Source organism: Amblyomma americanum, chromosome 11 (genome assembly GCF_052857255.1).
Source record: "Amblyomma americanum isolate KBUSLIRL-KWMA chromosome 11, ASM5285725v1, whole genome shotgun sequence".
In the NCBI taxonomy this organism is placed as follows: domain Eukaryota; kingdom Metazoa; phylum Arthropoda; class Arachnida; order Ixodida; family Ixodidae; genus Amblyomma; species Amblyomma americanum.
This window is the reverse complement of record NC_135507.1, coordinates 84,006,550-84,021,818: the sequence shown is the minus strand read 5'-3', so window position 1 is coordinate 84,021,818 and position 15,269 is coordinate 84,006,550. Positions and strand designations below refer to the sequence as shown.

The following is a 15,269-nucleotide window of genomic DNA, read 5'->3' as shown; positions in this document are numbered from 1 at the left end:
GTTAGGAGGCTTTCTATGCGTATGCAATGCGATGTGTTGAGACGGGCTATGCGCACAATGGCATGTATGGATAGCTTGCTAGCCCACTTGCAGCTCTTACATGCTGTGAGGAAAATGCACCTATCGCCTGCTAAACTGTGCACGTTTCAGCCCTTTGCTGCCATTGTAGTGCAGCAAAAAAATATATTATATATATATAGGCCAACGCGTTAAGCTAGTTCAACTGACTGCTGTGCATATGCAGAGCGGGCAGCCTACTCAGGCATATTATAACCACGACAAAACACACCTACCTTTTGTTATTGTCAATTTCTGCGCTCAGGACACGTTCATACGCTGCGCGCGCAGATCTTACGGTGCTGCTGTGCAATAAGCGGTGTCACAGCACAAATAAATGAGTCAATAAACGATGCATTCATGCACGGCAATCGCTATGCAAAAGGCAGTGTGTGCGAGCAATTTGGAACCGGAAGTAGCTGGCAGACGATTTTCCCATGGTTCTTTGCGTCCACTTTGGAAACGCACCTCACCTATTAACCCTGTCCTTTGCCAGCTGCAGCCACCGTATCCCCGCAAACTTCTTAACTCATCTGCCCACCTAACTTTCTGAAAAAATTTTCCAGACTACCCACGTGGATTTTAACAAATGTTTATGGCAATGAGGGGGGTGAAAATAATTAAGAGGGCACTTAATTATCATTATGTGATGACAATTCATCAGCATTAGGTCTTCCCCTTGCTCGAAGAGCTAAGGTTGTCAGCTTAGCGCATAAATCAGAGGATGCTGGCTGGCACTGGCTGATTGGCCCTCCACCTTCCTCGGTAGCCACCAGCCGGATTGTTTCTGTGGCAACCACCCTCAGGTTGCGCATTCCTCTGCCTGCATCGGAACCTCCTCCATCCGCGGTAGCCACTCTCGGGGTTTGTACCGTGGCAGCCACCTTCCCGCCTCTCCCTCCTTTCCCATACAAGTGGAGAGAGGCTCTCCCTCTCTCTCTACTTGACTGCCTGCCAACCGTGGCAGATGGTGTGTACAGCACTACAACGCTGCACGCCAGCTTTTCTTATGATGGTACTTCTGGCAGGTGGCCCTTCCCCTCCTCTCCACTTTGCCACCTGTTGACCATGGCAAGTAGTGTAAAGAACACTACAGTGCCAGACACTGCTTTTTCTTCGTGATGGGGCTTCTAATACTAACACAACTAAGAAACCCTGGCCACAGCAATGGCCTAGTGGTTTGAGCATCCACCTCGCATGCGGGAGGTGCGGGGTTCGTTCCATAGTGCCGCTGGGTACTCACCGATGATACAATGGGTACAAGCTTCCCCCTGCCTGGTGCTCGGCTTCCTTAGGGTGAAACGCTCGGAAAATGGGCCTTTGACCTCACCTTGAGTAGAAGAAGAAACTTTGTGCCATGGCGCTCTTTGGCCACAGATGCCCTTGCGCCATAAAAATTTATCATTACCTAATAAGGAAATCAATAAAAAAAGTGATGCGTGTGTACGAGTATGCATCATTTTTTAGAAGACCAGAGCTTCAGTGAGAACTTTGAAGGTGCGCTTAAGACGGTACCATGACTCCGGATAGCTAAGCGAACTTAAGAGGGAGGGACCCTGCTGCTGAGGCGGAGGTGCCTCATCTGACTAAAAGTTATGAAGAAACCCTTTGCTACTGGTTAGGAAGTTGTTACTAACAAAGTTGCATGCTTTTCTGCATGTGGAATGGGGACGAGAGTATGCATTGCTCAGGCAAATGAGTTGTGGCGAACTCACTAGGCAGTGAATGGAAGTAAGACTAATGCCATTAGATTTGATCATGTGGCACCGTGCGAATGGCATTAAAACTTAAAACATTAAGCACTTAATAGCATTAAATTTGTCTGTGTAACACAGGTATAAGGTTGGGATCTCACATCGTACACCTCCCTCCGCCTTACTCCTCACCTGATACCTCCCAACTTCTCAGGAGCGCAGTTCTTCAGCAGAAATGTTTACTCAGTGGAATGGCATTCCTTTTGTGAAAAACAAGAACTGCCTGGAGGGTTGTTAGAAGTGACAGATGCTTCAGTTACATGGAACTGTAGTGCTTGATGTTTCAGAGAAAAGATTACTTGCTAATCATCGCCTCTTCAAAAATTCATTCCATCTGTTGTGCAGTTCTGGGCAGCGCCACTGCAGGTTATACTGAGTACAGTGGCACCATCAGTGAAGCTTTTCTACTGAAGTTAAGGTCAGGCTATGGCTGTGACGATAGGTTCATAGCACGCATCACAACGGTGAAATTTCAACCGAATTGAATGGTCTTTGAGTGTACATCCGGCCAAAGCTTTAACTGGCATGATTTTTGCACCCCTAATTGCACCTTGTAAAAGGCTTCTCTCGGCTAAACTGTTGGCATATTCATGCAGTAATTTGACGCAGGTGGTGGTTTTTGGTTGTTCATTTTTTTTTTTCATATTGTTCTTTGTACCAGTCAGGTCAGGCAAGAACAGAATGAACATTTATTGATAGCAGCTGTTCGCGTTTATATAGGCTGGGCGATGTAGGCACGTGTTAGCGGCAGCGGTCGGTTCGCGATGTGGCTGGCACGCACAGCGCATGCGTATCATATACGATACATCTTCCCCTGTTTATTAGTTCTTTGAAACACGTCACAAATTCACTTGGTTGAAGTTGTGATCGTAGTGAAGCCTGTTTGGCTGCCTCCTGTTTCTGGAGGACCGCCTCACCGCTGGCGTATAGTGTCCGTCCGTGGATGGCGCAGCTACTCCTCTTTGACTGGGCCCCTGCTCGTCGACAGGCTCGCACTCGCTCTCGGATTCGTCACTTCCGAGTGTGTTGCTCTCGAACGATTCCAACATTGCATTTAGATGCTTGCATTTGCGGCGAAGCAGCTTGTTATCTTCGGTAAGCACCCGGTATGACCGTGGCGCTACCGGCCCCAACACTTGCGCTTTGCGAGTCCACTGAAACTCTAACCACTTCTCCTTTCCAGAGGCACGGTAGGGATTTTGCGCCGGTATCCAGCGGCTTGCGTTTAAAGACCGTTGTTTTTGGCTGTTGGCTGAAGTTGGGAAGTCGTGTATGCAGTCTTCTTCCTTGCAGGAGCCCACCCGGCGAACGACCGTCCTCCACCGGAGTCGAACGGTAGAAAAGCAATCCCAGCCAGAAGTCTTCCCGTGTCTCTTGCGTTTTTTTTTTCAAGATTTTTTTTACGATTTGAGCAGCCTTCTCGGCAAGTTCATTAGACTGTGGAAATGCAGGGCTTGACATAATGTGCTTGATGCAAAAACAGCAAATTTGTGAGAGGAGATCTGGGGTCCGTTGTCGCTGCAAACTTCCACAGGGATCCTCTAATGGGAAAAAATTCCACTCAGTTTGTCAATGACAGTGCGAGTTGTTGTGTCACTTAGTATTTCAACTTCTAGAAAGTTCGATAGGGCATCATACACGCACAAGTAGGAACTACCACCGTGCTGGAAGATATCTACGCCAACTGTGTACCATGCATATTGTGGTGTTGGGCGCATCAGAAATGGCTTGCGTTGTAGTTGGTACGCATATTACCGGCAGACAGTACAATCGTTTAATATCATTTCGATATCGGAGTTTAGCCCAGACCAAAACACTAGCCGTCGAGCTCTTGCTTTGCACTTGTTGAAGCCCAAATGTCCCTTATGTATTCGTTGAAGCATTTCCGCCCTCATACTCTTTGGGATGACTACTTTAATGCTTTTTAACACATTGCCTTCAATCAGGGACAATTCAGCATCAAATGGTTTCATGCTGCCGGCTAGGTTACCGTCGGCTGTTATGTACCATATAACCGACTGTAGATCACGATCGTTTGTAGTGGCCTCAACAAGTCGATTTAGTGTTTTGCTGCTCACCATGTTCGTGACCACTCCAACCGCATGAACCTCTACTTCGTCTTTGGAGGCTGTGATGTCCAGTGGTTTCTTGGGCGATGTCCTTGACAGCATATCGGCCAGTAGCAACTCTTTGCCTGGTACAAATTGAAGGGAATAATTGTACTTCAACAAGCGCAAGAAAAACCGTTGAAGCCTTGGTGGCATATCGCCGATTCCTTTCAACGCAATCGCTAGGAGTCGGCGGTGGTCCGTCTCGATAACAATTCTTTGGCCGTAAACAAAATAGTGGAATTTTTCACACCCAAAAGTTGTTCCCATTGTTTCTTTTTCAATTTGTGAGTACCCTTGCTCAATCTCTGTCATGACGCATGATGCGTAGGCGATGGGTCGCCGGCTATCTCCGTGGTGCTGCAACAGTGCAGCTCCTAGCCCATTTTTTGATGCGTCAGAGCTAATCTCTGTTTTCTTTGCTGGATTAAAAATTGCCATCGCAGGTGCGCTGCTTAGAAGAATAGCTGCCCACTCAGAGCCATGCTTGTCTGTCCACTCGAAGATTTTTTGATAAGACTTCGCAACAACTTGGTCTTTTCAGCAAGATGCGGAATATACTTTCTAAAGTAATTGGCCACACCAAGCATTCGCTGAACCGCCGTCTTATCAGCTGGGTGCGGCATTTTGGCAATCGATGCACTGAATGCAAGATTCGGCTTTATCCCATCGTGGCTTATGATGTCGCCCAAGAACTCAACCTCAGTGCACTTGCATTTGGCTGCATTAAATGTCAAGCCAGCCTGCTTTGCTAGTTCCAAAGCCCCACGAAGGCGCTTGTCGTGTTCTTCCCAGGTAGCACCCCATATAATGACCAGTGGACTCACCCATTCTGTTGGTTCATTGACCCTTTGAATGATGTGGGCCTCTTCCATGCACTGCAGCTCCTCTCGCTGTGGTTCTTGCAGTGTCGAGGGAATGCGTCGCGCCGGCTGTATCACTGGTATGGCGTCTTGGCGCAGAACCATCCGGTATGGGTGGGCTACGCAGCCGGTACCTTGAAAAAGCGGCGAAAATTCTTGCAGTATTTTGTCAGACTCTTGCATGTCCACTCCATTGACTGAACGAACTAGCAGTCCCAGCACCTCTCTTGCATGTAGTCCAAGTATCGCCTGTTTGCTCTTCTTCACTATGACGAAGGTGAAAGTGCCGAACTTGTCGTTAATTACCGCCGGTAGATTCGCCACGCTGAAGTGCTTAATCACGTCACCACTGTAAGCTCAAAGAACGGAGCTGCTGGGCTTCAGGTCTGCCTTTGCTCTGCATTTGTGAAAGACCGAATAAGGCAGCAAGTTTGCCTGAGACCCAGTGTCTACTTTCAAAACAACATTCTGGTTCGCCACTTTGGCTGCAACTGTCCAGTCAGCTGTCCTTTCGACCGTGCACACCCTGACATTGAGGATGTCGAAGTTGTCGTCGTGAATTAGTGCACCAATTGCAGGCTCTTTCCAGCATCATGCCGCCAAATGATTGGCACCTTTGCATGCAAAACATGTCGTCCCGAACGCCAGGCACTTGTTTCGCTCGTGCAATCCGTTGCACCGGTCGTACCTGAACTGTTCACGCCATTTTACCAACGACACTTGCCTTTCTAATTGGCTCCAGATCTCATTTTGGTGAGCCGACACTTCGGCAGCTTTGCAGATCTGTTCTGCTTTCAGCAACGTTAGGTCTTTGAGCAGTTTCTCAAGTAGCTTCGGATTATTTGTGCCGAACACAATCTGGTCACAGATCATTGAGTGGCTCAGTGTTGAGAAGTTTCAACTCTGGGCTAGCTTTCGCAGGTCGCTTCGGAATTGTTCCAAAGGTTCACCTTCTGCTTGAATCCTTGAGTGAAGCGCGTACCTCTCGTAGACTTCATTCTGCTGCTCCTGACAGTACGCTCCAAACCTGCTCACAACTGTTGCATAGGTATTCTTGCTTTCTTCCGCCGAAAAAAATGAAGTTATTTAATACTGAAGAGCGTCATCCCCGGCCACACTTAGCAGCAGCGCCGTCTTAGCAGCTTCCGTCCTTGGTTCCTTGGTCGACGCTGTTGCTTCCAAAAAGAGCTCGAACTTCTGCTTAAACAACGTCCACTTCTTTGCGATGTTCCTGGTCAGAAGTAGCTGGTCGGGCGCCTTGAGTAGCTCCATCTTTTCCAGCTCGTTGGTGACGCCCTTGCGTTTCTTCTTCAAGCCACTGCTTGGGAAGCAGACAGTCGGCCCACTTCTGACACCATGTATCAGACAAGTCAGGCAAGAACAGAATAACGTTCATTGATAGCAGCTGTTTGGGTCTATATACGGTGGGTGACGTAGGCACGTGTTAGCGTCAGCGGTCGGTTCGCGATGTGGCTGGCACGCACAGCGCATGCATATGATGTACGATACAGCTTGAGTGGAGTAATTTCTTGATTAAATGAAAATGATTAGTAATATTCATCGTCTGCAGCTATGAAGAGTCAAAACAAGAGGGATACGTAGCAATGGTTCTGGTGGCGCAATCGCACTTACTCTGGGTAAACGACTTGTTTTGCATGGGAGGAGTAGTTTACCCAGAGTAAGCGGGATTGCGCCACCAGAACCACTGCTATGTATCCCCCTTGTTTTGACTCTTTATAGCTACAGACGATGAATATTGCTAATAATTTTCATTTAATCAGGCAATTACTCCACTCAAGCATAAAATGAAAAAAAAAAATGACCCACCAAAACCCACCACACGCGTCAACTTACAGCATGAATATGCCAACAGTTTAGCCAAGAGAAGCCTTTTACAAGGTGTAGTTAGGGATGCAAAAATAACGCCAGTTCAAGATTTGGCCGGGTGTACCTAACACTTAAGAAAATTTAATCCTGAAAATATTTTGTGACTTTGCAGAAGCATTTACTTTGAGATCTAGTGCACAAATGATGTTTAAGTATGAGACGTGGGGAGTGAACAGAATTGGGAATTAGTTTTCATTGTACTTACTGTGATGTGTTTGAATTATGAACGGTAAGCATAGGTCACCCCCAACAGAAGCTCAACAAGCCACCGCTTGCGTTTTTAATACTCCCTCTGTTTTGTGCAGTGTGTGTCGATGACTACAGAGCGACCAATGGTGATGGTTCGTAAAGAGGCCAAAGCATACGGCACCAAGCGTCCCATCGAGGGAAACTTCCAACCTGGTCAGAAATGCATCATCATTGAAGACATTGTCAGCAGTGGCTCCAGCATTATTGAGATTGCTCAGGTACCTTCATATCTTTTTCTTTAATATATTAATCAGTTTCCACGCAGATATACTGACTAACAACTTGCTGGCGAAGGCCAAGCCAAAGCTTGCGACTCGGTTAGTGCAGCTGCAGTTAATTAAAAGTGGAAGTGCGATGTTACATAGTATTGATGTGGAGATCAAGTTTGTGAAGAATATAAACAATCCAAAATAGTCTTTCAGAAAGCTGAAAAAAGCTGAAAGCTGAAAGTTCAGAAAGCTGAAAAAGAGGAAACCAGTTTACTGTGTGAATACATGTCTTTAAATGAGCTAACTCGGCTGTGGGGAAAATGACAAACACATTTGGATCAAAATTTCTCTGGCTGTTTCCGAGCTTTATTTTGCACAACTCAGGAGTCTACCAATTACCCTTGTGCTTTGTCATAAATATTATCAAGCATGGTAGATGAAATCGAAGAGCCTTTATATTTACTATCTTTGCCAAAAGTAACAAGGCTGCCGTAGCTGCAGAAAAAGCAGGCCGTCACAGAGTGATGACACTGTGGTAGCCAGCCCTCATTGGCTCTGAGAGTAATGAGTGTGGCGTGAACCTGCATCAATAGCTATACTACTCTGGTTAATAACAAAGTCTTCTGATACCTTGAGAAATGGTAAGAGCAGCCTTATTACTTTTGACAAAGACAGTGCACCTGCTTTTGCGAAATAAATTGGAACTTTATGGCGTGAAGCAATTCCTCATAAATGTTCATGTAGTGGCCGTATCTGTTTACCAGCTTCTTGTGGCCTGTTGACTAGTTTTTCGTTCAATTTCTTTGAAGAAGCAGCTCATTTTGGGGCGCGCAGATGAATGTAGGTGCCAAATACTCATGGCGTGGGGGATTTCTTGCAGGCACTCTCTACGGCTGAGCTGGTGGTGACGGACGCAGTGGTGTTCCTAGACCGTGAACAGGGTGGCAGAGAGAACCTGCTCAAGTGGAACATTAATCTGCACAGGTGAAGCATTTGGTGTGCAAGGACGCACATCCTCTTCAACTTCTTTCAGTTCAGAGGGTCTTGCATTTTGAAGTGCTTCTGAAACACATTTTGTTGGAGCAGCTGATTTCTGTGTCTGTGAAGTTTCCTTTCTCCTTGCCTCAGTCTCAGGAAGTACAAGTGCAAGTTTTCTGTTGTATTTTCGATGCTTCTGCTGCCTAATTCACTTTTTTAGAGCGAGAGCTCTACTCCTGTCGGCGCAACTTTGAGACAGTGGAGACCAAGCTTAACTGAGCTTTTTCGTTGATCCTCAGCCATTTTTTTTCACACAGCTGGCTTTTGCATGCATACCTCTCCTTCGCTGTCCTTTCCCACGGTCCATTGGCTGAAAACAAATTTGCCACCGTGTAGCACGCATGAGCAGGCAGTGTTGATGAAAGATGAAACCAACAGCTGCTGGCATGCACCTGCCACATCACAGGTGCAGCTGGCACCTTGTGGAAGTGGATAACACCTGTTGCACCCACGTTCATTTGTTTTCAACCTGTGTAGCAAACAAATTTTTACGCTCTCCACAGAATGTGTGCGCCTTGCAGATTTGTTCTTGGCAGTGAACTGCACTGCAAAGGAGTCATGATAAGTGCCACCTCATTTCCACTCTGAATATGGATGCCTCCTTATTTCCGCTGCCGAAAATGGCCGCTGCATTGCGACACCATCGGCTCGAAAGTAGCATTTGTGGAGATGATTAAAATTTTAAATGTCAAGATTTCAGCGATTTCTTTGGGTGTTCAGGCGTCACTATGTCCCTTACTTTGCATACAAAGAATAAAGACCTCGCGCTATATCTATGCCGCAGGGCCCCTTTAACTCAGCCACTTTAAAATATGGGCTGTCAGGTATGCCATTGAGAGTTCATAGTGATTCCAATCACCTGGAGTTACTGAGACTTCAGCACGCATGCATTTTTGTGTTTGGCCTGCATAAAATTGCATCCACAAGGAAAGGTAACATCATCATCAGCCTTACTAGACACACTGCAGGGCGAAGGCCTCTCCCATGTCTCTCCAATTTAACCCTGTCCTTTGCCAGCTGCGCCCACCCTATCTCTGCAAACTTCTTAATCTCATCCGCCCACCTAACCTTCTGCCGCCCCCTGCTACTCTTGCCTGCTCTCGGAATCCACTCCGTTACCCTTAAGGACCAGCGGTTATCTTGCCTTCGCATCACATGCCCTTGATTTCGACTAGGGTGTCATTAACCCGCGTTTGTTCCCTCACCCACTCTGCCTGCACCCGGTATCTTAACGTTACACCTATCATTTTTCTTTCCGTAGTTCGCTGCGTTGTCCTTAACTTGAGTTGAAGGTGACATGACCTGACAAAATACAAGTACAAAGTGTTTTTGTCCCTTGTCATCATGCTGTTTGTATTAGACCTTGCTGAATCAGCAAGCTCAAACATCCGCACTTGTCAGGAGACGTGAAAGCTTTGACAAACGGCTTTTGTGCCCTGAACCGTCCAGCCATGTAGGCTGTGCGCTGTTTGTGAGCGCTGAAAGTGGCTATGAATGGGGATGCAGTATCTTCCGCATCACGGACATCATGGAGAAGCTGGTGGCAAAGAAACGGCTCACCGCGGACGTGGCCACCGAAGTGACCTCTTTTGTGGAGACAGTCAAGGCGCCCCTGGTGCCTTCCCTCCTGCTGCCTTCACTCACCAAGGTTGGTAAGCCAGCCGTGGGCGACAGATTTGCTTGATGTGGTGCCAAGAAAAGGACAGCTGCGGCCTCAGAAATTTTTCTGTCTTCGTAAAAAAGGTTTGCAGTCGTTTCGAGCGCAGTTGTGGCACTTTTCAACAGGCCATGAAGCTGCATGTCTTTGCTCTGTATTTACTTGTTCAGGATGTTAATACAGGCAAGACAACGGTAAGGAACTGCAGAAACAACTTGATCCATAGGAATATTCTCTGAGGCCAAGAAGTTCGTCTTATGTTATTATGTTTTTATTATTTTATTTTGATCTGTTTTTACGTTTAAGGTTTTCACTGCTTTTGCTTCGAATGCATGACACTGCTTTTGCTGCGATTGAGTGACACTGCTGTTGCTAAGATTTTGTTTGGTTTATCTTTTTAGTATAACCTAGTGCTTTGTGCAATCTTTACATAAGCTAGGGCTTTAAGCGCATTGTAGATAAGCCTTCTGCGTTTTGTTTTTAATCTTGTAATTTGCATATTACTTGTTACTGGGTTGTGAGCAATAGAGCGGTGTCACATGGTGAATGAGGGTAATAAATGTGCCCCTTTTGTTCCTATAAGCAGTTGGTAGTGTGCGCACGTGTTGTCTTTTTCTTCCTTCGGTTGTCTTCATTGTGCCGAAGTTTTTTCAGTCATGCATGTACTCGCACCCCACAGCTGGTCGTCATTAAGTGACAGCGTACTTCTGCGTGGCGAACTCTGTGCAGCTCGCAGACGTCAAGCTGAACGAAACAATTCCCAGCACTGTTTGAAAGGAGTGTTTGTCTTACCCATCTGCTAAAAGCACAGACCGGAGCTTGGAGAGTAACGTCGGGTGTGCTCTAAATGCGCATTCAATGTTGGCGCTGCAGGTGGCACGGAGATTCTGGGGCCGTTATATTTTGACAGCAGCAGCAAGGCGGCGCTTCACAAACTAATCCAAATTAAACCCATTAAGTATATTTTAGAGTACATAACTGCTCCACTTACATATATTTTCAACCTATCTATTGAATCGGGAGAATTTCCCGCTGCAATGAAGAAGTCTAGAGTGTCAGTTATATATAAAGGAGGCGATAAAAACTTACCAAAAAATTATCGTCCAATATCAATAATACCTACGTTTGCTAAAGGTTTCGAAAAGATATTGCACTATCGTTTTAACCAATTCTTTGAGAAGAATCATCTCATTTCTGATGCACAATTTGGCTTCAGAAAAGGACGTTCAACTGAGCTAGCTTTATTGGGGTTAAAGGAACACGTGCTGCAAAATATACAAATGAAACTAATAACCCTTGGCCTCTTTATAGACTTTAGTAAAGCTTTTGATTCCCTTGATCATGGTATCCTAACTCATAAGCTCTCAGTCTATGGGATTCGTGGCAACCCTTTATCTTTAATAAAATCTTACTTAGCTGACAGGCAACAGTGTGTATATATTCGAAACCACCAATCATCTCTACTACCTATAATCAGAGGCATACCTCAGGGTAGTGTACTAGGCCCTCTGCTATTTAATGTCTATTTAAACAGTATTGTGAACATTGACCAAGGTTTAAAATTCATTATTTACGCTGATGACTGCACGATTTTGTTCTCTGGTCCTGATGTGAATGAACTAGTCACCAAGTGTAATCAACTTCTTAATCGGCTTCGTGAATGGTCTGATATTAATCTACTAAAAATTAATCCTGCAAAAACGAAAGTTATGTTATTTTGTGCAAGAAACAAAAATTTTCGTCTAGAAAAAAAGATCATTTGTGGTGGTGAAGAAATTGAAATTGTTCACGAACACACCATACTAGGTGTAACATTTTCTTCACACCTTACATGGGATTCGCATGTTGAGAAGATAATAAAAAAACCTCTCGTTGATAACAGGTGCAATTGCTCGTTGCCGCGCGTTCCTTCCTGGTAAAATAAAGCTACAAATATATAATGCATTATTTGTCTCGCAAATAAGCTATTGCTCATTAGTCTGGTTGACAACAACTAAGACCAACCTAGAAAAAATTTACCTTCTGCAAAAGAAAGCTATACGTCACATTGCCAATCTTGATTACCTAAGCCACACACGGCAAGTTTTTGAAACATTCAGTGTGTTAAAAATTCAAAGTACAGTGGAACCTCGTTAATTCGAAGTCCGTCGGACCGCGAAAAATCAACGAATTAACCGGGTTTTCGAATTATCAAAAATGGACGAAAAACGAGAAATAAACGTACAAAACGTGGCTGTATCAATACTGCACCTTTATTTCGCCTGAAAAACGGTCACTTGAAGTAGTCATCGATGCGCGATTGCTTGGCGCTGTAGTTAGCCGCACCGTAGGCTGCGTCCTCCAGTCTGCTTACAGTGCGCAGCAATTCGCTGTTACCGCCGCTACACTCCACAAAACTGCGCACAACATTCAGCGACTCGACGACTGCAGCTAAAGCTGGTGCTCGGACGGGCTCAACATCGCCTTCATTTTCGCTGGAAGGCCCGTTGTCACATATTTCTCCTTCCAAGTCGGCATAAGACGTTTGGACATCAAGTTCGGCGCTCAAATAGTCCGCAAAGGTCAATCCGTTGCTCCCGTCGCCGCTTTCTTCGTCGAAGTCGGTCATGCGCGCACACAATAACTCTCCTTCATCATCCAGTGTGCAGCTGGCATCAGATGCATCCTCGGGACTGACGTCTTGTTGCTTGGAAAAACCGGCGTGCATAAAACAACGCCTGATCATATCTCCCTCCACCTGCTTCCAGGCATACACGATTAGGCAAATGGCACCCAGTAGGTCCACGGAATATTGCTTACCATTGTCGTAGCACAACAAGATCCTTTTAAGTAAATGGCAGCGATAAATCTTCCTCGCTTGCAGAATAACGCCTTGGTCCATAGGCTGCGACACAGCTGTAACATTCGGCGGCAGGAAGACAAGCCTATCTGCTGTCAAGTTCTGGATGTCGGCGTGGGCTGGGCAGTTGTCAACAACAATAACAACTTTTCGTCCCGCGGCAGCAAACTTACAGTCAAGGTGCCTCACGTACTCCTCGAACAGCGCTGCCGTCATCCAAGCCTTTTTGTTGCTTCTGTACAGCACGTCATCTTTAGGAGGAAGTCGTGCGTTCTTGAAGCAACGAGGCTTCTCCACTTTTCCTATGATCAGCAGCGGCAGTCTGTGACTGCCGGACATATTCGCACCAAACAGAATGGTTATTCTGTCCTTGGGTTGTTTTTTTCCCGTGACTACCGCATCCTTTGGGGCAAACGTCTTCGTAGGCAGCATTTTGTAAAACAATGCGGCCTCGTCCATGTTGTAAACATCGTCCTCCGCCTACTGCTGAAGCAGCGGAGCCAATGTATGCCTTTTCCAATTCTCGACAACATTTGGGTCGACGCTCCCGCTTTCGCCGCACACTGTCACGAATTTGAGGTTATTGCGGTCTTTAAATCTGGACAACCAGCCGTTGCTGCACTTAAATGCTTCATGGCCCAGCCGCAGTGCAAGCTCATCGGCCTTTTCGCGCAGCAGCGTGCCGTTCACAGGCAGGTGTGCTGCATTTGCATGTTGACGCCACTTTATCAAGGCGTCTTCAACGTCCGGATACGTAGGAAAACGAATCCTTGTCCGCTTCGTCGAATGCGTCTTCCCGTAGGCCTCGAGGATCTTCGTCTTATTTTTCAATATAGTCGAAAGGGTCGATAAAGGCACCTTGTGCTTTTCCGCCAACTGCGTTTTGGAGCTCGTCCATTTTTCAGCCTCCTCAATTAGGCACACTTTCTGGCAGAGAGTCAGAGTTCTGTACTTCGGCATTTTCTTAACACCAACACCGCGCACGTGGTCAAGAACTAGCAGAGCACAGTACTCGCCTGGTCGCGGCACCGAACAATAAAGAACAACGAGCAGTGCGAGACTCGGACGCCGGCGTCGAGGAGAGTGGACGCATCCTATGTGCACTCCGCACATTTTCGATGTTTTCGACGGTTTTGTCGTTTGTGCTCGCAAACTACTGAGCTATTGCAACGCCGGAAGTCTTCGCGACCACCGGGATACCACTCTTTCGGCAAGTGCAGCCCTCTTTTGCAATTTCTACAGACTTTTGGACTCACGCCACCCGGCCAGGCTGCTAAGCCTAACCTGGTGAGCGGCTCTTCGAGCCGCCCGCCGAGCGGACACACAGGCTGGCTTGTCGCGGTGTAACTCAGCTGCGCCATGTCTCGCATGGAAGTAACTGTGGAAGGAGAGAGTATCCAGCCTGAAGAGCTCCACTCTCAAGTAGGTTGGTTTAAGGTTAATTATTCCAAAGTCAAGGCCCTCTCGAAGACAGGGGAGGGAGAGCAAGCTGGCGACCCGACCCGAGATGGGAGGCAAGACAAAGCTTCAGCGCACATAATGGCGATAAAGAGAGAGGGAAGGAAGCTGGCGAGGCAATCTGTTGACACGCAGCAGCCGCGCCTCTCCCCTGAGCTTCATAAAATATTGCTCAGACCGAAAGGGGGTCTCAAACTGATCATGGAACGCACTGACGCAACAGTGGCGGACGCGGTGAAGATAGCGGCAGGTTTTAAACCGGCGGAAGTTAAGGAAGATATCGTGCTCGTCAGCCACAAGCAAAACTCGATTCTCATAGGCACTGACAGCCAGGAGAGGATGCAAAAGTACCTGAAAATCGGCCCCATTCCAACGCCAAAGGGACGCGTTGACGCGTTCGTCTACCTGGCTACTCCGGACGGCTGTGGGAAAGGAGTCATACATGGAATTCCGGTCTCGCACACCGTGGAATTCATTCAAGATATGTTGAAGTGCTCGCGTAACCCGGAGGTGATGGGAGTCAGGCGACTTGGCCGTGAGTCTCGCAGCGTGTTGTTACTCTTTGAAGATGAGACAGTGCCGCACTGGATTTATTATGGAGGTATGCCGCTACGCTGCCATCTCTACAAGAAAAAATATGAGGTCAGTGTCACATGTGGCCAACTCGGACATCGAGCCGACGTATGCCCGAACCCAGACAACATTAAGTGCCGAGGATGTGGTATGAGCAACCCCCCTCGGGAACATACTTGTGACCCAAAGTGTGCCCTATGTGGGAAAGGGCACATACTCGGAGACAGGAAGTGCCGGGAACTGTACAGAACCCCGCACATAATTAAGAAGCGACAGCGGAAGGAACGAACGCAAGACAATGAGAGCAAGGCAACAACAGACAGCGAGAACAACGCATCTGTACGACAGAGCAGACCAAGAACCAGGGCAGAAGGGGGATTTCACATGCGACAGGACTCCTTCCCGCGCCTGGTGTCGGGGACAGGCTCTGGTGGTCATGGCCAGTCCACGGGACGCTCCAACTCCCGAGGTCGCTCGGGTTCCCGGGACCGCCTCAGCTGCAAGGGCCCTTCCAGCTCCCAGGGTCGTTCCAGTTCCCGGGGTCGTTCCGGCTCCCGGGGTCGTTCCAGCTCCAGGG

At 47.3% G+C, this 15,269-nt stretch overlaps 1 protein-coding gene across 1 annotated transcript in view; it reads left to right on the top strand.

Annotated features, from left to right (window-relative positions):
* Positions 1-15,269, top strand: part of r-l (rudimentary-like) — a 33,629-nt gene that overhangs the window by 2,268 nt on the left and 16,092 nt on the right. Inside the window, exons 3-5 of the mRNA XM_077644111.1 lie at positions 6,975-7,136; positions 8,008-8,111; positions 9,672-9,813. Of these exons, the coding sequence (XP_077500237.1) occupies positions 6,975-7,136; positions 8,008-8,111; positions 9,672-9,813 (408 nt within the window). The remainder of the gene's footprint in view (positions 1-6,974; positions 7,137-8,007; positions 8,112-9,671; positions 9,814-15,269) is intronic.